Below are 25,130 nucleotides of genomic sequence, written 5' to 3'. Positions count from 1 at the left end.
TCTACTGTGACGATTCAACCATACGCTACGTAGGAGCTCACAGAGCTGATTTATAAACTGCCGTGGCCATTTGTACATTCCCGCCACGTGTATGGACGACGAATACATATAGCAGCTATAATTTCACTTTAATGTAATCATTTTGGACCATTCTGGCATCACAAGTGCTTGAATTTACCGAGGGAACATTATGAAAACACAGTGACAAGAGCAACATCTTCTTCCAAGGTGAGTCTTCCTGTCATGTTAGCTAGCACTAGGGTTATGTTCACGGATGGCACTAATGTTTTACGTGGGTAACGTCGTCTTCATTAGCTGGACAGAAGTGGTGTTTACTTCACTGTCGACATGGTGATGAAGGGAGAAAGGGGCTCTGGTTTCCTCATCTGCCTTTGGCAACGTTTGGCTTCAAATGGGGGCGTCAAACTGAGCAAGTGTATTATCAACGGGATTTAAACTTGATTTATTTAAAAAGGTACTATTATGTGCTATATTGTGCTTCTTTACTAAACGAAACAGTTGTATCGTAATGCGACATAGTGTCCCTGGCTTAATTACTATTACTATATTTTACGGAATTGTGCAAGTAATGATGATAATCCAAAACTGTCTGTGTTTCTTCCAGTAACATAGCACTATACTTATATATTTAACTCTTACTACACACGTTTTTTATCATTTGTTTTGTTCGTTTTCTTTATTCAACTTACAAAGAAACGCATATTAAGTAAACTACACAATATTGGCGCTAAAGGTACACATGTTGCTCAATCCTCAGGAAAACAACAAAATAATATCTCTATTTCTTGCATTTCTGAATGAACCATTGCCAACAAAAAGTATTATAGATAAATATTTTTCTTGTATTCTGGGCTTTCAATATAAATCACACACCACATCTTGTTAGAAATATGATCAATGACCAAAGGATGAGAACTAGTAAGGACAAATTGCTAAACACCTGTGCTAAACTGTTTGTGGTTAACTTTCTGCATGGGGTGATTGGAGATCAATTTTGAATAATTTTGAATGTCTCCATGGTAACCTTATTAATAATAAGCTTTCCATACTTTTTCCAGACTTTCTTTCATTTACAAAATGATTTTCCTGTTGTTGCTAGCTACATGGCCTTTGGCATCTCATGCGCACGTGGTCGGTGTGTCTTACTCTGGGTAAGGTTGACTAATCCCTTTGTCTCGGCTGATGAATCAGAAGCCCTCTAGGGGTATATCTGACACTTTTGTAGACTTAGACTTAGACTTAGACTCAACTTTATTGATCCCTTTGGGATGACTCCCTCTGGGAAATTCAGTCTCCAGCAGCTTATACAGTACAATACAATAGGAAAGAATCAGCACACAGAGGGTAAAAAATAAAGATCAAAATATATATATCTATCGATATATATATATAAAAAAGTACAAAATTAGATAACAAAATATATAAAATATACACTCTTAGAAAATGTACAAGTAAACAGTGGGTAATAGTTCAATTAAACTAAATTAGGTTATTGCACTGTGGTATTAGGTTATTGCACTGTGGTGAGAGATTATTGCACATTGACAGATTTTTATTGCACATATGACCCTTTGAGAAATAAATAAATATTACTATTGAATAAAAGAAGATAACTACTATTAACTTTGTGAGCTGAATTAGTGGCTACCTACTGTAAGTGGTAACGGGAAAGGTGTGGAAAAGTTGGCACACAATCAGCAGTTAATGGGAAAAGAAAATAACCCAGTAGCTGAAGTCCAAAGGTTTTTATGTGGTCTTAGTGATCTGTAAGGACATTTTCAGTGTAGGTCCACTTTGAGTTAACCTTTCTAAATCAAATCTACTTAATGAACAATGGCTGTTTTTACTAGATTTTCTCATTACGGCTTTCACAACATCAACACTCTGGAAAAAGTTTTTTAGTCTGATACTGGACTTATACCATTTTAGATTATTCTAAACAGTCACTGTGTAGTTAAATATTTAGTGTTTTATAATAGGTTTCTTTGGTCTGTATACATGTTGTTTCCCTGCAAGTATATTGTCAGAACAGTTTCCAAAAGCCTCAGTTGACATGCCAAGTAAAAAAAAAAAAAAAGGCAGATTTAAGACGATTGGTTTAGAAGATTAAGAAGATTAATTTCTGTTACTGAGAAACAAAATCCATGAGTGTGTGTTTCTTAATTACTTAAGTAACTCACACACTCCAATACCTCCAATAAGAACCCATTATGGAAATGAGTGCGTAGTGGAAAGTATAAATTAGAGTGGAGTGAGCAGGATTGAACTTTGGTAGTTCGCTGAAATGGATGACGGTTTTTCCTACAGGAAAGGAGACGCAAACACGTATTACTCTTGGGACCAGTGCACTACATTTTTAGCCTTGTGTTTCGGCAGCTGTTAAACGTCCACTTGCTGTCATCTCCCGCCTAAATACCTTCTTGAGAAGCCTTAAGCTAAACAACCGGTGTCTGCAAAGCAGCTGTATTCTAATTCATAATATAGCTTCTGGATGTAAACCTCTCTTAAGAGCTTTTGTTTGTAAACTCTTGCCTTGGAAAGCGTTCGTTCAGGACATAGACATTTTTCTCACGTTTTTCTCTGAGGAGGTGTTTTTCATGAAACAATGAGGCCACTTATCCTGTCTGCCCCGTGCATTTTGTTGTTGAAAGCAGGGGTCAAAAGAACAACAAATATGCACACAAAACAACTTGGATGTCTGAGCTATACTGTGCAGAACAATGTATGCACAGTTTGACACTAAAAGCCTGTTTTTTTTTAACATTCATTTGCTGCAGCGGGTAAAGTTTCACTGCGCCCACTTGACTGTTAGTTTTATCAAGCTGTTTGTGGGATTTTTCGGACGACACGACTTGATGCACATAAAAAGATTCTACATTTTTATAGCATCTTAATAAAAACGTACAATCAAAATCAATGCTGCAGAAACACCGATATTATATGTTATTATACTACGCTTTCTTCTTCCTTGTCTTAAGCTAGCGCCTACAGTACCCACAGTGCAACTCAGTGTGCTTATTGGTGTGTATTTGCAAGAATTTTGGATATAATGCACCTCACGATACAGGGGTTAAGACTCAATATAGTGCGACATTGTAGGCAAGGTTATAAGTCTTGTGTCTTGTGGCCTGTGTTTGTGTTTTGGCCAGCTGAGGAGCAACAAACAAAGGATTACCCTCTGACATTTTTGTCTCAGTCTGTTCTTTTAAATCACCTGACACCTCTGCTACGAGTCGAGTTCAACATTCCCAGGTCATCTGGATTCACTTACCCTGACACAGGAAATCGCACTAGTTGTCAACTTAATAAGTCAACCCAGGTTTTCTCTGAGCACGCTCACATAAAAGGATGGAGTCTGCAGTGTACGACCAGTGTACGAGCAGCACAGCGGGGGGGTTTACAAACTCGGAGCAATATATGATATAAGGAAAATATTAAGAAGTTGAAGCATAATCCAAACTAAATATGAGAATGCTTAAATCCAGGCTTATAATATCACTTTCTCGTAATAGTGAACGGGTAGATGTGAGTATCATAACACTCGTGTATTCCATAGAATTAATTGTTTGCTGATATGTGTTGTGGTGGCGACAGTTTTACCTTACGATTGGGTCCAATATACTTTATTGTTTTGGACCAAATGCATACATTTAGCTGCCTTCGCGATAAATAAATTAAATGAAATAAACAAAAACAGTAGAGAAAACAACAATCAACATGTAAGCACAAACCAATGGCAACCACAAGCGTAATAATAAAGCCCTCTGTCCTACTGATTGGGTCTTTTAGTCTCTATGTGTATGTGTACACTATGTATACATGGAGTGTATCTAAACTATAGTAGGACTGCACAGCACACACGTCAAAGGACAGGTTTTTCAAAATAAAAGCGCAGCATCGACTTTTCAATCAGCGACCCAACAGCTCAGTGACCCACTTTTGGGTCCCGATCCACCAGTTTAGAACCAGGGATCTACGGTTTAAAAAATGGGTTTGCAACAGTAAACGATCCCCCCTGTGGACAAAGCTGTACCTCCTTATCTCTCTGCTGAATTTGCACATGCTTAAGTGGTGTTTTTAATCTGTCATCCTGCTTTCTTTAACAGTCACATGTATCACTCACTTTAAAAGTTTGCCCTGGAAAATGTAAACAAAGGCAGCGTGCAGTCTGTCTCACAGGAGCTCTAACAAGAATGAACGCACAGGTCGTAAACATATTTTACCTATTCGAGCCTCTGTTACGTGTGTTTTGAGCTGCGACCTTGCATAACCCCTGCTGGGTTGACTTCACTGTGTCCTTGTTATGAACTGAACATACAGACGTCAAGCACCTGACATTTGTTGATATTAGATGTTAAGATAAAACAGTACAGCCTGTGTTGGGTTAATTCTGTTAGTTTACCTGAGGCTGTTTTCCTCTCAGTCAGATCAGAAGAACAGCGACTCGGGGGGAGCTTTTAGGTTGCAGGCAGTACGTTTATAATTGATTTTTTTTAACCATCTTAAGCTTATGACCTGCTCGTTTTTACTTCCTTAATAATGTTTTTACTGAAACAGAATGATTTATGTGACCTGTGTGTCCACATCACTTTGCCTTTGTCCCTGATGTGCTGGCTAAATATAATTAGTTCTGCTCAGCTGCCTTGAACATGCTTTCTAGTAAGGGTGTAATGACTTTTGACCGTGCGGATTTACTTTGAAAACCATGAAGGTCTCGCTGACTGTGCAACCAACTGTCTAATCGTCGGTGTGATTTCACAGAAGTGAGACTTCTGTCTTTGAGTCTATGTCACAACTGTTTGCTGTTGTAACAGGGAGTGGTTGCTTTACAAGTTTAAGAGCAACCGCCGGCAAATAGTAACCAAATACCTGCGTGTTGAAAAGTGACGAGTCATCTGAGTCAGTGGAAAAAATAATTGGTCGCAAGGCCACATCCTCTTTGGCAGCTGCGAAACAAAGCGCCTTATTTTTCCCCTTGCATGTTAGACTGGTTTTGTGGGTGTTTATGAGCTGTATTTGAGGACCTACAGCAGACGACCCGAATGTAGGTTAAATTTGAGTCCAGCTGTTATGAGCTCTCGTGTGTCTGTCCTCATCCTCAAGTTTAAACAAGTTACAACAAAACAAGTTAAAACAAACAGCTGCTGTTTACTGGTTGCAAGGCGGGTCAGTACTTTCTCAGCGGTGGTGGTGACTCTGTGGGTTTGGTTTTCTTCCCTTTCACCGTGTAATCCACTGTTTGTGTGTACGTAGGGAGTGGACTCAGATTCCAGACTAATGCACACGTTTCCCAGCATCAGGGGGCCGATTTCTATAGAAGAGCATTAGCGGCCAGGCGTAGGAATAATAAGGAGACAGGAAGGTCTTCTTTCAGAAGAAGTGCAAAGTGTAAGAAAGGATACATCAGAGGAGGATGGAGCATATTTTTTCAATTTAAGAAGTAAGCCTAAATGTTAAGAATAAAAATGTAAATATGGAGATAAAAGTTAAAGTAATAATCTCAAAGATTTTCATTTTAAATAAATGTCTTTTAAGTTGCTAGCCCTTTTTACACTGCGGTAAGCGCCGTAGCGAAGCTCCGCCGTCATGCAGCCTTTGCATAGCGTTCCAGCGTTGCGGAAGTACGGAAGCCAAACGTGGCAGAACGACCTCGCCCCACCATTCTGCCAAACGTAACAGAGGCATAATAATCCTGTCTTGAACTAGCAGTGTATAAGGGGATACTACCTATCGCTACCTAAATGAGGTAACACAATGGTGATTGAGCCTATAGCCCACTGATGAAAGCCTTTGCGTATGCAGGATCATAGACTGGGTGTCTGTGGTGGATAAACCCAAGTGGTGCCCACTTAGTGACGCGTTTTCCATCAGCCAGCAGTGGTTGGTCTGCCAGAGAGGGTAGGCGGAGCTAAGCAGCTGCTTTTCCGCTCTCTGCAAGTGTTGCGAGTAAACAGTAATCTACTATGGCTGAACAAACAAAGAAAAGATCGATGACTACAGATACAACTTTAAAAATAAACAGACTCGACGCTCAGATGAAGCAAACTGTCTAAAAAGGAAAGCGACCGTCAGCGAGGAAAATCAAGAGTTACAACCGGAGCCAACTGTGGACGTCACACATGCAACAGTCTGGATATCTGGGAAGTCAATGTCAAAGTCAAAGTCACAATGTTGAGAGTAGGTGTGGGATTCTTCAAAGGCCCAATGATACGATATTACGATTAAAACAAATCACCTTTTTAGAGTTGCAAATATATTTTTAAGTTCCTGCTGTTCTTAAGTTTTTAGAGACTTCATTTAAATGAAAAACTCAAAGGTATATGTAACATACCAGACGTCCAGGATTAAAGAACTCATTATCGGACTTCCGTGACTCCCAGACACACATAAGGCCCCTGTCTGCATTCCTCTGGACAGCCTCTACCCAGCTTCTCACGGCCTCGTGCTAGAATGCAAATGAAGTCTTGCATTACATCAGCCGTGTAGCCTCGGCATAGAAACCAAACTAGTCCCCTTGTGATGTTTGTGGATGATGCTGACCTTTCTTCTCTCTTTCTGTTTCCCTTGTAGTTTCACCAGATCTTCCTACGCCAGGATGAAGGAACGACGAGATGCTCCTCAGGACCGGTGAGTTAAAACCAGGCGAAAGTCAACAATGAAACTTTCACTTCCCGTCGTTTGCTCTCGACCAAAGTTCCTCTGATATTTTTTGCTCTCGACCACAGTTTCTGTGTGGTTTGGACATTTTGTTTCTGTTGGTAACAAGCGATGATACAAGAGTTTAAAGCTTTTCTTGATTGAATTCAAACTGCATTTCCACGTCCTCTGAGCAGTGTTTCGTCTACATTGTAATCCCTAATATTCAGTCCTGGTTGAGTTGCAGACACCCAATGCCACTGGTGTTAACTAATACTACTTGGCAGCATCTTGTTTTATTCAGCAAAGCCGATTTCTAATAACACCCTTTATTTACCCTCCACAGGGGCTGCATGGTGGGGATCGTTTTCTTCATTCTGGGCCTGGGAACGCTGCTACCATGGAACTTCTTCATGACGGCCTCATTGGTAAAAACATGACAATTACTTAACCCTTGAAATAAAAAATGTGCCACTTTGTGTGTGGTTTTTACTGCCAACTAAATGAGACAACTGATAAGAAATAAAACATTTAATCGCGTCATCATTTTCCAGTTCCTCGCAAGGAACTTGTTTGTCCGGCTCTTCACTTGCACTGCTAGTTAAACTTCTTGTACGATCACATGCCGGATGGATGATGTCAGTGTTACGGACAATAAGCTGTTTATTCCATTCAGGCGTATATTTTCAAAACAAAAAACCCCTATGGTATGTACTCTCGCTGTTGGATTTAAAAGGTCATGATCTAAAGGTTGACCTTAAATCCCCTCAGTCAGTCATATGACTGTGGGTAACCATGTGAATCAGTGCGCGTGTAAACATGTCTTCACGTGCTGGGGAGAAGCTCGCACATGCTTCTTACCTGCGACTCTGAGCACTTTGGTTCCTGCTGGAAGCTTTGCCGCTTCACAGTCAGAGCTATTTTAAGCAGCGTACTGACAGAAAATGGAGGCGTTAGAACAACTGTTAGTGTGAGGCAACGAACCAAATATGGGTAGTAGTTTTGTGAAATGCTCTTTTACGCAATACTTATCTGGCTCCTACTTATTATGAAAAATGCACTTTTAGTTAGTTTAAAGTCACTGAAGTTTGCATGTTCTCCCCGTGCATGCGTACTCGACTTTGGGGTCAAGTGTACTTGGATCTGAGCCTGGGTCCCTAATGTGAAAGCCCCTTTAGCCTCTCAAGATGTTATGTATTCGCCATTTCCCCCAGGTTCATATCACATGCGGGTTCAGAGTCCATGTTCCACACTTGCAAGATTAACTTTTGCAATCACTGTTCCAAACAAAACAGCCACAACTTTGAACAAAAAGGAGGGAATTCACAAAAGGATTGCGTGACTTGCATGACTCAGAAAGACTCCGCCTCATTCTTGAAGCACACGCAGAGGGTTGAATGCACCCCAAAGGATGCTGCAGAGCCAACCGCATCTCCTTGATCTGGTGCCGTTTGCGTGTATTGAAATGAGTCTTGCAGACATTGGGTGCGAATTTGGCCCCTTTCTATGCAGATGAGCCTCGTGGCAAAAAGCACCGAATCTATAAACACCAGCGCTAGTCGCAGTGCACAGTCAGAGTGAACTTATTGGTGGTAACTGCATGCAGAATGATAAGGGCTGTCACGCTCTGAGTTTCCAGTGATCACGACATCTCCCTCTATCCAGTCGAGGCAGATGGGTGTTCAGCGTGAGTCTGGTTCCGCTTGAGGCTTCTGCCTGTTAAAAGGAAGCTTTTCTGCCACTGTGCCAAATGTTGCCAAGTACTGCTCACGGTGGATTCATGTTGGGTCTCTCTCTAAATAGCATAACTGTTTGTGTAAAGTGTCTTGAGATAACTTTGGTTATGATTTTGCGCTATACAAATAAAATTGGACTGACAACTATTCCACTTTTTTTGTGATCAAAGAATGTACCTGTCTGTAAATACATTATGTTAACAATCATATATTGTCGTCATTATTATTATTATTATTATAATAATGGGGAGACCAATCAGTCTGGGGCTGTGCGAGGCTCAACCTTGGCACACGGGCACACTTTGTCCACATGTCTGGAGACGATCCAGCTGAACTATCATGTTCACTCTTCAAATATTAATTCCAGACCTCATTTAGTTCTACATTCAGCTCGTCTGCCAATGCTTGTTTGAATCCTGATGTGTTCAACAGAGCTCTGTTATGTAGGATCTGAATCTGAAATGTATGTAGAGCCTCTAAAAGTTACAAGGAACGTTGTTAATGCTACTTTACAGACAAACATAAAACTGTTGTCACGAGCCTTTAAGATATTAATTTATTTTGGGCAGGCATAAAGCGAGCTGCCCGTTAACAACATTGCTAACAACAAAAACAATGATTCTGGACTGGAACGACCAGCAAAGAAAACATTTTGTGAACTTATTTCTTCTTAAAACATTGTTCCTCCCCTGTCTCCTTCATCCTTAACCTTGCTAGCACCAAAGAACAGCTAGCCTGATAGATTAAGTCTTTACTGATACTTGGCCTAATGTTGCCTTTCCAGCTTCAGTTGCATACGTTACTTACAGGACCATCTTTCTTGCAGAGAAAGGCTCGACCGTTAACACAACAGAAAAGTTTAACAGACGGCCCTAAAGCTTGTAGCTTGTAACTAGAGCCCGAGCGATACTGGATTTTTGGGGCTGATTCCGATATAAGGAGTGAAAAAAATTTTCTTTTTTTTGCTTGTTAATAGACGTAATAACACATTTTTACATTTTATGTTCTCCAAAAATTCATACATTAATATCAGCTCATATCAGAGGATATATCCGCTGATACCGGTGTATCTGAGATAGGCTTATGTTGGCCGATAAAATCGGCTAACCGATATATCGGTCGGCTCTACTTGTAACGTACCAGCAGCTCCCCGTTGAGTTTTAGGGATAAAGTTTCCTCTCTACAATAAACCGACCAATGAAAGCTGACTACGACTCTTCTGATCCACCAAATGTTGGCCACTTACAGGTGGCAGCTCTGCCAGACACCCGGCTTATGATGCACTTTTATGGTTGCTACTGCAGCAAGATAAATCAGAGATAACAAAATTGTTATTGCCCTCTTTAAATTCTTTTGTGTGCTGACGCACTGTAGTGATTTCTTATCCATATTTATCTTTTTTATGTACACTTTATCACAACATTAAAAGTCTTAATTGTTTTACTTTGTTGCATATCAGATACAAAAAACAAAAGTTTTCCTTCAAGCTGCTCCAAATTCTTTTGTAATAGTCTCTTAATTTTCTGTCGAGAAATGATAAGAGAGGCCACCACTAAATGCACCAAATGTTCTTAACCAACCCAATCTGCTCTTACCCAGGTGAGCTGAATGATGAATCCCACTTGATCTCAAACTGGAGGGGCATGGTTGTTTTTTTTAATTAGCATAGGTAACACCCCTTAAACACCATAAAAGGGCAGGTGCATGTTGTGCCGTGTGCAAATCAGGCACAATGAGAAGAAGAAATGCCACCGAAAAAGGTAGTAAGAAGAGGAACTACAGCAGTAGCCAATCAACTTAAACAAAGTAAATGTGTGATCTTCCAGAGTAATGGTGTTACAGGTGCATCAAAAATGCAGCAATGGCAAAAGATCTGTGATGCTGTGAATGCCGGGTCAGCTGAGGGACGCACGGTTACTGAAATTTTGGTTTAATATGAAGATGGAAGCAAAAAAGCCAAGTGCTCCATGACACCAACTGGAGGAGGACAGGAGGAGGTGGTGATCTCGCCAACAGACCAAAGAATCCAGGAAATAATTGGAGAGGTGGCAGTGGTCCTATAATTATAATTCCCCTAAAAAAATAATAATCTAAACTGGAATTTTGGGATGCATTTTTTGTTTCTCTACATTCATAGGACAAACAATTTGTGGACTTTTTTTTCTTATTTTGATTAGAGATAGACCGATATGGTTTTTTCAGGGCTGATACCGATTATTAGTAGTCAAGGAGGCCGATAACCGATATTTGAAGCCGATATTCATTTGCAGTAAAAGTGAAAATATTGGCGTCAAAATTTTGAATAATACAAACTCAAACACTTAACTTTGTTTAAATGCCTTTAAGCATATGCATCAGAGCCAAAATAACCCAGTTTTAAATTGATCTCTTATCGTCCGTCTGATAAAAAAAAAAAAAAAAAATGGCCGATGCCGATATGCGTCAAAATGCCGAATATCGGCGCTGACAATCGGCCCGGCCGATAATCGGTCTATCCCTAATTTTGATAAGAGTGCTCTCCACCAATCGTAAAATTTTATGTTACCTGAGGGAAAAGCAAAATTAAGAAAACATTGGCGAATCCCGAAAAATCAATGGGTACGAACAAAATAAAAAAAGCAGATAAGATAAAAAATAAGTTCTTCATATATCGCTTCTTGCATGCGGCCCAGTGACACTTAAATGCCCTTTTAAAGTCTGTTTGGTTGTAGCAAACAGGTGCACACTAAGAGACTTTTTTTGTACCAGTTTTATTAAAGGAAAATCTAATACTAAATGTTGCCTTTACAACTTTTAAAAAAAATGGACAACAAAGTTATGTGTGAAAATATAAGACTTATTTAGCTTGGTTGGTTGATGTAGTAGTATGTGTTTATAACACACAACATGTTTTTGTATCTAAACTTGCAAAGGGTGGAGCGGTGCAGGACGACCTGTTTGTTATAATCCAACATCTGTCTTGCTTCTTCTTGGTTTTTCAGTATTTCCAAGGTCGCCTAAACACAACAGAATGGAGCAACGGCACAGCGGTGGTCCGTAAGGAGTACTACTTTAACAACTGGATGACCCTGCTATCCCAGCTGCCCCTGCTGCTGTTCACCCTGCTCAACTCCTTCCTCTACCAGAGGTCAGTGACCGTTTAATTAGCCTCAAAGTATGTAAGCGTCCTTACCGGGCAGTGTGCCAAAGTCCTAAGAAATGAAGGCTTTTAACTCGGAAGAATGTCACGTTTTCCCTCAATATTCAGTGAAAGTAATGAAGGTAATTAGTGTTGGACATTTGCTCGATGTGAATCCTTGACCTGAGGTAAAAGAGTATGAAAGTATAAATGACTTCAGTGGTGTTTAAGCCATAGAAAGGTGGACTTCAGCAGTGTGACGTCACCCATTCATAAACTAAAGTTTTGAAGCCTTAATTTTGGCATTTAGCCTTACGCCAGCTTGTTTTTTTTGTGGCCAGAAATGACCATATTTGGGTAAAATGATGGAGGTGATGAGGGAGTGGTTAGCAAACACATAGGTATTGGCGAACGAAGGTGCTAGCTGGGTTAGCAAGGTGCTCAGAGTACCTTTTTAGTACAGTTGAGTGCTGACATTTTTAATGATGCTGTGGTAGGGTCTTCTCAATCACAAGTGGCCTCGCCCTAAAACTTAAAGGTCCAGTTCGCTGATTTTCAACCTCAGTCCTATCATGCTATTATGGGGAGCTAATGCTATTATGGTAGAAAAAAAACACAATTCTGCTCTGCTCCGCCAGACTACGTAAAGCGCATCATGTGGCGGAGGCAAGGGAGCTTGCTAAACTACACTTCCTCAATCTAGGACGCCCGCCTCCGGGTCTGCAGATTTTGAACAAGACATGACATTGAAGTTTTTTTAGACGATCCACCAGTATATTCTTGAATTCTGTCCCGCTCTGAGCCATTGTCTGCAGCGAAAAGGGTAGTATTTCACTCCAGCGTCTCTTCCTGGGCCGTTCCTTTCAGATGGAGGGGCGCAATGCATGCTGGGTGTTGTAGGAATGTAGAATCGGCGAAACCACAAGCTGTTTGTACAACTTTCTCCACAGCTATGGCGCCAATTTCAAACATTATTGCTTCTATGGATTACAGAGAACACCAGCTTTGACTGACAGTGGCTTTTTCCAGGGGTGAACTGCTCCTTTAACTTGCTTCGAGAACTGACCCAGACCCTGATTTTACATCCACTATATACAGTCTGTGTGTGTCCAGTGTGTTCTTGGTTAAATAACTGATGTACTGTTATCTTTTGCAGGATATCGGAAGCGATACGAATCGGAGGGAGCCTTGTGTTCATCCTGCTGCTCTTCATCTTCACTGCAGTGCTTGTCAAAGTGCCTATGGAGGAAGACTGCTTCTTCTCTGTCACCATGGCAACTATCTGGTTCATTAATTGTAAGTCGGCGTGAGCGAATTTGAAAAAAGTAAAAGCCTGAAAGAAAAAGCGGCTGAGAGCGCTGCGTCTGTGTGTGAATTATAAATAAACGGTGCGTTTCCTCTGCAGCGTTCGGTGCAGTGCTGCAGGGCAGTCTGTTTGGCCTGGTGGGTCTGCTGCCTCAGAAGTATAGCGCCATCTTCATGAGCGGGCAGGGCCTCGCCGGGACCTTTGCTGCTATTGCGATGCTGATAGCCATAGGCAGTAAGCCACCCACACACACACACATGCACACATACACCATCAGGGAGCTGAATCCCCAGTTTCCTAGTAACCAAAGACATTTAAGATGACAGTTGAGCAAATGTAGTCAAATCAGCATGACGCCACCCCCCACGCAACACACTCAGCTCATGCTGTGTCCTTTTAAACACTGTTTTCATGATCTTGTCCGTCTCTCTTAAAGAATTTCTAGATGGTTAATTGTGTGTGTTTGTCCCTCAGGTGAAGCCGACTCTGAGACGGCAGCGTTGGGTTACTTCGTCACGCCGTGTGTGGGGACGCTTCTTACACTCTTCAGCTACATGCTTCTGCCCCGCCTGGTCAGTCTACACCCAGCTCTGCCACACTTCATTACCCACAATCCTCTCAACCTCACCTTCCCTACAGTATCTCCCTCTCTTTGTTAAATGTTTTGAATTATGCCTTCCATAAACCTGACATCCTCTGGAGACGAGTGCACCAGCTGGGCGAACGCCTGGGTGTAACGTTACGCCCGACTTAGAGCTGACAGTTACGACAGGCTTTAAATTGCGCCCTGTGCGCCAGCTAGACTTAAGCCCCGTTTGCGTTGCACCCGGGTGTATCTGTTACGCCGAGGATGGAGCAGGGTTAAATTTAGAAAGTCAGACTTAAACCCACGGTAAAACAAACGGTAAAAGTAACGGTCAAAGAGCTCTCCCCTCAGCGACAGCATGTGTCTAAGAAACGCGGCACTGTCCACGCCCTGCAGGTGCTGACTGCGCTCAGATTTTATGCCAGTAGGGCCTTTCAAAACACCAATCAAGACATGATAAATGTGCATCGCACAACGGCATGCTTGATTATTGTTATTATTGTTTTTGTGTGTGTTTTCTGTCTTGCTGTGAGAACATTTTTCTGTTCTACAAACAACTCTGTCTTTCCTTATTTCACAAATTTCTTTTGCTTTTCGTTTGTGTTGTGCATATCTTTTAAACAGAATTTGATGGGAGAAGTTAGCGAGTGGAGACGTGTGTTGCTTGGCAACATTCACCGCTTTTCGAGTGTTCATGTGGACGTGCATCGTAAGACCAGGCACAGCTACAACCGGTGTCGGTTAGGCTTGGTGCACTCGAATCAAGAAGTCAGTCAGACGTATTATTATTATTATTTGATTTTTCAAAGACGCTCAGGGTCACTATTTGACTACAACTAATTTGATGTTGAGATTATTTCCCATCATGCACCAGGTGGATATATGTACATAAAGAAAAACGATGAATTGAGCAGGAATAAGAGCAGCTTTTGGCCTCGTGTGTGAGCAGTGGTTTGTGTGATCTGCGGTGATTGAGGTTGAGCTAGCAGGCTGCCAGCGAGGCATTTCTTTGAAAGCTGTACTCCACAGCACGCTCTCTTCCTCTCCCCAGAGTCCCCTCCATGTTCACTATCTCAGAGATTTATTTCCTGTTTAGTGTGTTTTCATGAGCCAAAACTGAAAACATCCGATTAAAGTCAACATTTAGATTTTATCCGAAATGAATGGCTTCAGACGGATTTGCCCCCTGAGTTTTTTACCACCTTACATCAGACGGCTGAGACGACAGGAGTCAAAACTCAAGCAAAAAAGTGTCTCCACAGAGAAATGGCTTTAGCAGTGGCTTGTTAAAGGTCAACATTAGTAAAATAGTTGCACATACTTTCCTAAAATCCCACTAAACACAATCAAAGAGGTTGTAGCCCAACAGAATGATTGATTTTGAATTTGTGTGTTCTGTGTTTCCATGCAGGATTTTGCCCAGTATCATCTGAACAAAAGCAGCAAGTACGAGGCGGAAACTACAGACGGGCTGCTGAAAGGTGGGATTTTTCCTTCCACAAACTCTTCTTTTATACCTGTAGAGTTTAATGTCATCAATGTCTCCAAATTGTCTTTATTACCGCGACTCTTTGAAGTTTATGCGCTTTAAAATAAGTTTGATTAAGACAAAAAAAAAACTTGCCTGGCGGTGATTGAACATCTGAGTTTCCACCCTCGCTGTCTGGTTGAATCAAATCAATTCAGCGGAACGTTATCTCGTTAAGTGAGTTGACCCTCCAATTTATCCCATTAGAGTCCTGACAGTGCCGGAGGGACAAAGACAGAGCCTGTTAGACCCACACAGACGCCCACACAGGCTCTCTCTTAGTGTTTTCTATGAATGCTACGAAGCCCAAAGAGGAGTGCTTACTCAAAATTACTAAACCACTTCTTCAATTTCTGATAGTTACATTGTTAAACTTAATTGTTGCACTTGTTAAACAACTTAATTCAGTGAAAGTAGAGGAGTGTGGCCTTAAATTTGACGTGCACAGTTGTTACACACACGTTTCTCCTGCTACATAAATGATAAGGACCTCATTACATTTGGCGAATGAAAAACTAAACACGCCTAAGAAATATCAAAAGGGTGGCCGGCTAGAAAACCGGTTAAGTAAAACTTAAAGTTATTTGAAATTAAAATTCAGAGGTGTTTTAAGAGTCTTCACTTGTGTTTGTATGTCGTGGAGCTATAATCCAGCTAATTTAATTCTTAATTTTTCAGGATGTGAGACCGTAGTGAGATATAACCAAGGTAAGAAGCGATAAAAATAAACATCTATTCAAAAGACAAAATCAGCAACAGCTGCACACTTTAATAAACAACAAAATAACAACTAATAAGATGACAAGACCCACACATTAATACATGTTGAGTGTGTCCAAGCATGTCTGTCCTGTGTCATCATAGTTTTTACATTTCATGCTAATTCATGCTGCTGTAAGGATCGTCAGAGCATGGGCGCGACACTCATTTATAACACCTTACATCTTTAATTGCTCATAAATGTTGGGTTTTTTTGCGTTCTTTACATCTTTCTTTACATTATCGGTCGATACTCAATTATACTTTAAATCAGATACATTTTAAGTTTTCTTTTTTACTAATTAAATCTATGAAATTCCCCAATTATGAAAATGTTATATATATATATATATTTATATTTTTATATATATATATGTTTTTTTTTTAAATATATATATATATTCTTTTTTAATATTTTTATATACATATATATATATATTAAAAGTGCGTCTTATACAGCGAATTTTATGGAAGTAAAAGTAGAAGGGAGAAAAATGTTCAGTAATGGGGACTCTGCCTAACTTTTGGCCGTACTTCATTTGTTAACTTAACTAACTTTGTTTCAAAAAAAAAAAAAAATCTTTGCTCATGCTGTTATAAGCTGTGACATTAGATATTGTTCACTTTGGGTTTAATTATTCACATCTTATTTTCTATAATAAATTGAAAAACTTAGTTAGCAGACACATGTCGGTCTTACAGTGAAAAATGTCTTACTTAAATAAAAACCTCAAATACATAGAAAAAATCTATTAAGATTTTCTCAACAGGGTTGGGATCAATCGACAATGTAAAAGATGACAGTGTAAAATAACCCCAGATAAAGAGGTGCATAAAAATAACTAATTCATTAATGAATGATATTGAAAAAAACAAATCTTCTATTTATTAACATTTTTGCTGTCTTAAAATTTTAGCTCATGCTGTTTCAAGTTGTAACATCCTCACAACTTTCTTCTAAAATAATTTAAAACCCTTATGTGGTGTGTGACAGCACATGTGGGTCTTTTTGACTGAACATATCACGTATGCTTTTCTGAAAAGAACAACATTTTTTTTTGCCTTGTTACATCCTTAGCTCCTGCTGTTCTAATCTCAAAACTCGCAGTTGTTATGAAAGCAGGCACATTCAGGTTGTTTGTGTGTAAACATTACAGGTTAATAAAATCTTGGAGTAAAGGAGTAGAAAAAGTCTAAAACTTATGGCGCCCCTCCCTAATGTTAGATATATATTTTATTGCAGAGAGCGGCACAGTGGAGAACGGCAAGTTGAACGGCCACGCTAACGGCTCGACTGCTTGCGGCGCGGATGAGGCCGAGTCGGACCCAAGTTCAGACGCCACCAAGCACTCTTTCCTGTCGCAGGAGCAGAGCGAGAAGGCCTCGGTCATGGAGGTCTTCAAAAAGGTGAGCCCACCGCTTCGACTGAACGAACAATTCAAGGCGTTTAAGTCTCGTTAAATGTTTAAATTATTTTCTAACATTTTCAGATCTGGGTGATGGCGTTCTGCGTGACGTTTGTGTTCACCGTCACTCTGTCCGTCTTCCCTGCTGTCACTGCAGATGTCAGAACAACTTTTCCAAATAACAAATGGGGTATGCCCTGTCCGCCCTTCATTCAGTTAATAAATCAGCTGCATACACCCAGTACACTTCACATAAAGACATCCAGTGAGTATCTCTTGTGTCAACTGTCTTATGTGTGGATATCTTGCTGTTCTCTCCTTAGAGCGCTTCTTTATCTCTGTGTGCTGCTTCTTGATCTTCAACATTAACGACTGGCTCGGCCGGACCATCACCACATGGTTACAATGGGTGAGTTTCAAATGAGATTGTTTCTACACGTGACACCCGAAAACACTCGTACCCACACCGGCGGAAGCATAAAAAGGCGCCTATGTGTTAGGATGGTCAACTTGAGAATTTATCAACAATCAGGTGAAGGTCAACTGAAGGTCCGCAGGAAGTCTAGTCGCAGTTGCAGCCGTGCCAGCAGTAAAGTTACAAGGAGCAAAGATCTGAGAGTATCTTCACAAAAACTAAAGTTGCAACTCAGTGTGAGGTCTGCTGTAGGTTTAACCTTTGAGGTTAAAGGACCAGTTCGTCGATTGTCAACCTCAGTCCTATCATGCTGTTATGTGGAGCTAATGCCATTATGGTAGGAGAGAAATGCAGTTTCGCTCTGTGACTTTGGAGGACGCTATCCTCTTCTCCAATGGGCCCTGGAAAACCTCCGCCAGGCTACATAAAACGCGTCATCTGGCGGAGGGCAGGGAGCTCGCTAAGCAACCCTTCGTCAATCTAGGACGCCCGCCTCCGATGTCATGTCTCGTTCAAAATCGTCAGCTTTGAAATGTAGATTTTTTTAGACGATCCACCGGTATATTCTCGTTAAATTTCCGGATTCTGTACCGCTGTGAGCCGTTGCCTGCAGCAACAGCAGTATTTCATTGCAGCGTCTCTCGCTGGGCCGTTCCTTTCAAAGGGAGGGGCGCAATGCACCCTGGGTGTTGTAGGAATGTAGAATGGGCAAAACCACGAGCTGTTTGTACAACGTTCTCCACAACTATGCCGCCAATTTCAAATATTATTGCTTCTATGGATTTGAGAGAACACCAGCTTTGAGTGACAGTGGCGAACTGCTCCTTTAATAGAAAGATAAGGTCAAAAAACAACATTTAAAGGTTATTCTTGCTTATCCAAAAACACATACAGCACTCTGTGTGATGCAGGGTGACATGCAATGTTTTTAGGGAGTCTTGTATCACCATAAAAGAGTTGCTCCTACTACAACAAAAATGTTGAGTACCAGAATGGACAGGGTTTGAGTAAAAGTACTTAAAGCAACTCAAAAAACCCGTATATATTTATATTTCACCGCCCCTTCTTGCCGTCAAACAGCCCTCTCCTTGGCACTAAGTTTTTAACTGTACAACATCTATATTCCTATGAATTCTGCACACTGTTATCATTTCCAAACTTAAAAGGGATAGCACGAGTCTAACACCGTTCTGTTTGGATTTCTGCAGCCGTTTTCGATAGAAACATTTTGTTCAGTTGTTAATTCTTTTTTTTCTCACCTTATGTCTTCCTGCAGCCGTCTAAAGAGTCTCGTCTGTTCCCGGCGCTGGTCGTCTCCAGGATTGTGTTCGTCCCTCTGCTCATGCTCTGTAACGTCCAGAGTCGCTCCAACCTGCCCGTCTACTTCCCCCACGATGCTGCTTTCACTGTCATCATGGTTCTCTTTTCTCTGTCCAGCGGCTACTTCGTCTGCCTCTCCATGTCCTACGCTCCACAGTAAGTGCAAACCTTAGGCTGTGTAAAAAGATTGACGAAATGTCGGCTCCCTTTAAAGTGAAGCCAGAACCTCTCTATCGCCCCCTGCTGACTGGCTGCAGTATAGGTCATAAAGCCCGCCTCCTCCATGTTAACAGATGGGACATGAGTCAAAGTATAAACAACACATACATTTTTCTCAAACACGTTTCTGTCATTATAGTTAATTCTTATCATGCTGATTAATGTCCAAGTGTTAAGTTTATTTTTAATTAGTTATTTGACGCAATAAAAAGGGGGTGTGGCCTCATGATTGGCAGCTCTGTTGACAAATCCGGCTCCTGCAGCGTTCGGTTTCTGAGCAGCAGAGTAGAGGAGGAGCGGCGAGAGGAGACGTAACCAACACAAGAAGCTGTTCTGCTGATAGATAAGCTGACATGAGGGATCTTTGCCGGTTTATCAGTAAGTGTGTGTTTTGATTAGTGGAAGGGGGGTACGTCAATACTGTGCTACTTCTGGGCGGACTCCAAATGTGTAAGATGGCAGCGCCCGCCTTGGGGGTATTTTGTCTTCACTTTTGTACAACAAGAGGAGATGGAGACGGGTTGTCCATCTTTAAACACAGTCATTGGTGCAAACCAGTTCATCCATGATGCTGAATAGAGGCAACAGAAATCCATATCCCTCCACAATGAAAACTGTGGTCGGTGCTGTCTGGATATGATTCATGATGACTTTAATGGCTGGGTACACAATTTCATAACATCCTGTGTTTTAAGAGCATGGACTTTTTAAACTTGTGATGTTAATGTCAAGGATCCTCTAACAACAGAATGTTTAAAGTGATTAGCCTAGACTGTTGTAGTGTATAATAGAGCTGCGGATCAAATGACAACAGCTTTTAGCTATTTTGATAATCTGTTAATCTTTTCAGTGGATTTTTTCAATCAAAAATGTAAACTGCGAGTTCCAGATTCTTAAATCTACAAATGTACTGCTTATCTTTTTGTCACATTGACTCTGGGTTTGTTGAAACCCTAGTAATCTATTGCTACAGCTTAGCGCTTAGGAGAGTGATATGCACAAACTTCAAGGGACAGCTGGTGAGTTGAACAGCACAGAATTCACCATAAAAGGGGTTGTTACAATTTGATGGATCACAGCTTTAATATAAATTGTAGCTCATACTTTGGGATCTAAAAGACTTCTTGGTACAAAAAGTTTTGAAATTGCTCCAGTAGATTTCATCAGCTGACTGGGCTGTGATCGCTACAACACACGTCTACTTAAAGTGCTCTTAAGGTATTTTTCTAGATTGTTATTCTAAGTGTCTGATACATAGAAAGGGTCCCTAAAGATGTAAGATTCCTTTTTAATTTAACCAAAAACAGCTGTTAGAGCACCTTCTTCAAAGCCACCAGACTCCATTGACAAAAACAGCAATTTTATCTTGCAGAACACGGTAGTTTCTGGTTTACTGCTGCCTTGATTTTAGTGTTATTTTATGACTATGGTGTTTTTAAATGGTAAGTTCAGATCCAACACAATATTTTGGTCACACGCATGATCAAAATAAGTAACAGGTTGTGGCAGCAGTAGACGAGCAACTTAAGTGTTCTTCCATGTAAAATTACTGTTTTTGTCAATGGAGTCTGGTGGCTTAGAAGGAAGCGCTGTTTCTGGTTAAAAGAGGCATCTTACTCTTAATGAAAAGGTCCATCTCTGTAGGGATTCTTTTATAATTGTGTCTGACACTTACACCCCTTTCCCACCTAAATTTAGCACGTTGATGCAGGTTTTTCAGATCTGGGAAGACCCACACATAAATGCCGATTGTCTCTGTTCCCATTGCCGGTGGAGTAGACTCCTGTCGGTCAAGCGCTGCTTGGACAGAGACGGGCGGAATTTGTAGCAGAGATGACAAGGAGTTGCAGAAGTTACCGACGGAGCATAGCATCGCGCCGGAAAGGGGACGGAGATTAGCGTGTCGACACAGGTTTTGTGTTCCCAAGTCTGAATGCTGATTATAACCTTTCCCACTAAGCAAAAAGGCGGGTGTTAGCGGGTTTTTTGACTAGTGGGAAAGGAGCTTTAGAAGCTCAGATTCAGACCTCTTAATTATAAGGCCCAGTTTAAAAAGACTAACCCTTTAGTAAAAGCTGTAGACCGGCCTGTGACCACTTAATCTGACATGTCTGACCTTCTGCTCTCTCCTCAGGATGGTGGAGTCCAAAGACGCAGAGACTGCAGGAGCCCTGATGACTTTCTTCTTGGCTTTGGGTCTGTCTATCGGAGCTGCAATCTCCTTCCCACTCCGAGCTTGGGTCTAGTCACACATACACACACACACACACACACACACACACACACTTAGCACTCTGTGTTACGTATTTTCACACACACACCTGGAGGGGAAAATATGATATGACTCATCAGGTTTATTTTATTCCCATGCATCTGTCAGGCCCTGTTTTTGTGACAACATTGCAGCCCTGACAACCGATGACTGTGACTCTGTTGAATGGCAGCTCATAGAGCCATAGTGGCCATAAATACCTGACAGGATACTGTGTGCAACTCTGAATGAGTGCCGGCGACGTTAAATGCTGCTAACCTGAAGAAACGGGTTAGAAAAGTTCTCCTCTCTGGTCATAGGACTGGTTTATTTTGGACCTTTTCAATGTTGACATTTTTAGGATTATTTATGTTTAATTTAGGTAAGTAGACATGGACTCTCCTCAACTAATAATATGTAGATAAAGGGAAACCTTACATAGACTGATTATAGTTTACTGTCATATGCTGCAATTAAGAAAAACTATGTAAAATAGAAGTTATTTTTGCCACCTTTGTGTTTACTTGGTTTTTGAATGATTAGAGTGAATCTACATTTAGTTTAACATTATATTTTTGTTTTTATTCCTTGAAATATTCTGTATTTTCTAATGAAATAGCTCACGAGTAGAACAAACCGATACTTCTTTGTACTATTCCGACTGTATGTAACTAATGGTTATTTAATGACATGCGTTATGGGGCACAGGTGGATTACTGAACAGGCTGACTGGGAATAGGCAGGGGTCAAAGGGTTCAAAGGGTCCATTAAAAAAAAACAACACAACCAACCATTAAGTGTAGAAAATGACCACACAATGGGCCTCATTTACGAACAGCGCGTACGCACAAATCTGTGCTTGAACTGTGCGTACGCACGTTTGACGCACAAATCTGGGATTCATCAATTTGTTCTTACCTAAATTTCTTCGTACTCTGCGAACAAATGTAGAACTCCCTCAGACCATGCGTACGCACAAATGATGAAAGAAATGTCCTAGAAAATGTTAACACACCCTTTTAACTAAATGCATACTATATTAAAACTTCATTTATTGAAAAAAAAGGCTTTAATAGACAACAATAATTGAATTTACTAATGTATCCTCATAATTTATTGTCATATAATTAAAATCTTCAATTATAGCAGCTGAATTAGTTAATTAAGTTTACAACAGAGTAGACCATATGAAATGTAACACTATTAAATTGTATATTGGCCTTGCTGGAAGATATTGCTTCCCGTGCACGCTCTGGAACAGTGTGCCACAATTGTTTAAATTTCTGCTGATGGGAAATTTTTCTTTCTACCTTTTGAGGCCATCTTTCACGTTCTTTCAGCTTCTCCGTAACACCGCTCTCTTCATGTTGCACTAAACAGATGTCGTTATATAGAGAAATAGAGGCGTGGCAGTATGCTGATTGCAGATCGCGGACACGCGCCTGTCAATTTAGAATGGTTCTGACTTACTAACATACGCACGGTGGTGAGAACAAAATTGGCTGCTGCTGCTCTCTGCTGGTCGAACGACGTCAGTGCTGCAGAGTTTCATTTCACAAACTAACAACCTCAAGCATAAGACACTGACACTGAGAGGACCAGGGCAGGTGTCTTGGGATCAAGGCCAGGTGTGGATATTCCAGCAATAATGTGGAACAAAAAAAAAATGCTGACTAATTCTTGTATTAAGTATTGTATGGATACTGATATATTCTGTTTTTGTTTTTTACACATTGTAAGCAATGTGCCATGCACTCTTTGCATTGTCGTGCATAAACAACCTCACATGAATACATGTAGGAATTCAGTTATTGCTTCAGGTTTATGTAGTTATGTTTTAGCCCTAGACCCGTGTTCGCAATCACTAATCTATGTAGACTGAAACTTCTTTTTTTTTTTAATGCTCAACAAGCCTTGTATTTTATAGCCATTATATAAAGTGTGTCTCCTCAGAGGTTGTATGAGATGGTTAATCGGTTTTGTGACCGCTTCTGCTCAAATGAAATAAGGGCTGAGTCCTAATGGAGGGAGCAACATTAAACGGGACTTATTTTATTGTTGATTATTTTTCAGGTATGGCTTCATCTTTGCTGCTTTCACTTCTAATGGAAATTTTCTTCACCGTACCCCTGATTGTTCTCAATATGAACCAGACACGCATATATCGCAGAAAGGATATCTACAGAAAGACAGATGATCCCTTAATTCAACCAGAAACGGCCACTACATCCCTCCCTTCAAATCCACCAGACTCCATAGACAAAAACAGTAATTTTACCTTGCAGGACAAAGGACTGGCTTAATACCGTTGCCACAGCCGGTAAGTTTGTGTTATTGTGTGATTGAGTTTTAAATGGTTAGTTCAGATTAAACCCATTATTTGTATACCACACAATATCACAAAAAAGTATCTTAAGTGAGGCAGCAGTAGACCAGCAAGTCATGTGTTCTGTGAGGTTAAATGAGTGTTTTTGTCAATGGAGTCTGGTGACTTTGAAGTTAAGTTTCTGGGGTCTTACCCTTTGAAAAAGAAGGTCTGTCTCTGTAGGGATCATCTGTGTAACACTTGAAAAACAATAACAACAAAAAAATATATATATATTTAGGGATGCATTTGCCCTAAAGACTTGTGTTGCTGCCTTTAAATCCTGTTCGAAGGCTGCAGGCTGAATTTCCTGGAACAGTTTTTTTTAACTATTCTTCACTAAGACTCCAAATTATGTAAAATAGGGCCTTGGTTAAAAATCATAACTATTAGTATTTTTTTTTTAAATTGCGAGGTCTGCCAGTCCCAAAGTTCAAATGTAGCCAAAATTGGAACAATATCCTTTCAGCTGGAAACTGAAATAAACCATATATCCTGCAGCATGTAAATGCAGCATAAGTAAAGTAGATGATGTGATATTTTTTTTAACTTTAATTTGTTGTATGAAGAATGTTAAATAACAAGAGACTAGATATGGGTAGTTAACAGGCAGTGTACAGTAAATTGTTGCAGGTAGACAGTTTAGTCATACTCATCCTTCACACTAACAATAATAAAAACTCGTTTGAAATGGTTCATGTTGTGTTCATAATTGTAGATACAAGCTGTTGACTGACTCTTGTGGTGATAAGTCTGTGCTTGTGTTGCAAATTGAGTGAGCAGCAGCAGGAAATCATCCAACAAAGTCAACAAAAACAGGAATTAAGGCCCCTAACATGTCGTCCTGTTTACTTCATGTGTGCACACAAACGACCAGACCGTGTCTGTAAAGGGAATTCATGCCTGTGCATGTGAATATGTCTATAGATTTCACTGTCAATAAATGGCTGGTGATAACAAGATGCGTGATTGTGGTTGTTGAAATGTTCACGTGTATGATAAAGTAGAAGTAGACATACCCCTGCATCACCGATGTGTTTGACTATTGTTTTGCCATCTTGTTTTGTTGGAGCTAAAGGTGACAAGGTGACCATATTTGGACAAGAGGATTGAGCTGGAGGAGAGGAAGGGGTTGTAAAGGTTATGAACTAATGCTAGCTTGGTTAGCAAGATGCACCTGTAATTCACAGTATGCTAATTTTGGCTAGTAAGTAAAATGTACTTTCTGGAGAATCTAGGCAACCAACTCTTCAGATTGAACCAAACGCTGATTAAAGCTTCACTAGAGTTGTATTTTGTTGCACTAAGTTGTAACGTAGCCTAGTTTAAATGTAATTTCTGAGGATGGAGTTCACTCTCTACTAACTGAAGGGTTGCACCAGCTCACACTGAGACACTGGCCCAATAAAATAAAATGGCTTTGCACAATATGGGACTTTTAATAAACAATGGTTTTGTAAATCA

At 40.5% G+C, this 25,130-nt stretch overlaps 1 protein-coding gene across 2 annotated transcripts; it reads left to right on the top strand.

Annotated features, from left to right (window-relative positions):
• Positions 1-25,130, top strand: LOC138600642 (equilibrative nucleoside transporter 2-like). Of its 2 annotated transcripts, XM_069672106.1 has the most exons (14): positions 1-228; positions 6,592-6,648; positions 7,004-7,085; positions 11,375-11,520; positions 12,668-12,807; positions 12,917-13,051; positions 13,292-13,389; positions 14,815-14,884; positions 15,610-15,639; positions 16,934-17,097; positions 17,181-17,286; positions 17,420-17,505; positions 18,788-18,987; positions 21,185-25,130. In XM_069672106.1, exons 2-14 carry the CDS (start codon positions 6,617-6,619, stop codon positions 21,294-21,296), a joined length of 1,401 nt encoding a protein of 466 aa, XP_069528207.1. In that variant the 5' UTR covers positions 1-228; positions 6,592-6,616; the 3' UTR covers positions 21,297-25,130. The 2 variants fall into 2 exon arrangements, with proteins under 2 accessions (XP_069528207.1, XP_069528210.1); XM_069672109.1 differs by lacking the exon at positions 15,610-15,639.

The sequence above is a fragment of the Semicossyphus pulcher genome, unplaced genomic scaffold, assembly GCF_022749685.1.
Source record: "Semicossyphus pulcher isolate SPU_LCO1_2020_fin unplaced genomic scaffold, fSemPul1.0.p SCAF_21, whole genome shotgun sequence".
Lineage (NCBI taxonomy): Eukaryota > Metazoa > Chordata > Actinopteri > Labriformes > Labridae > Semicossyphus > Semicossyphus pulcher.
This window is presented reverse-complemented; position numbering and strand designations above follow the sequence as displayed.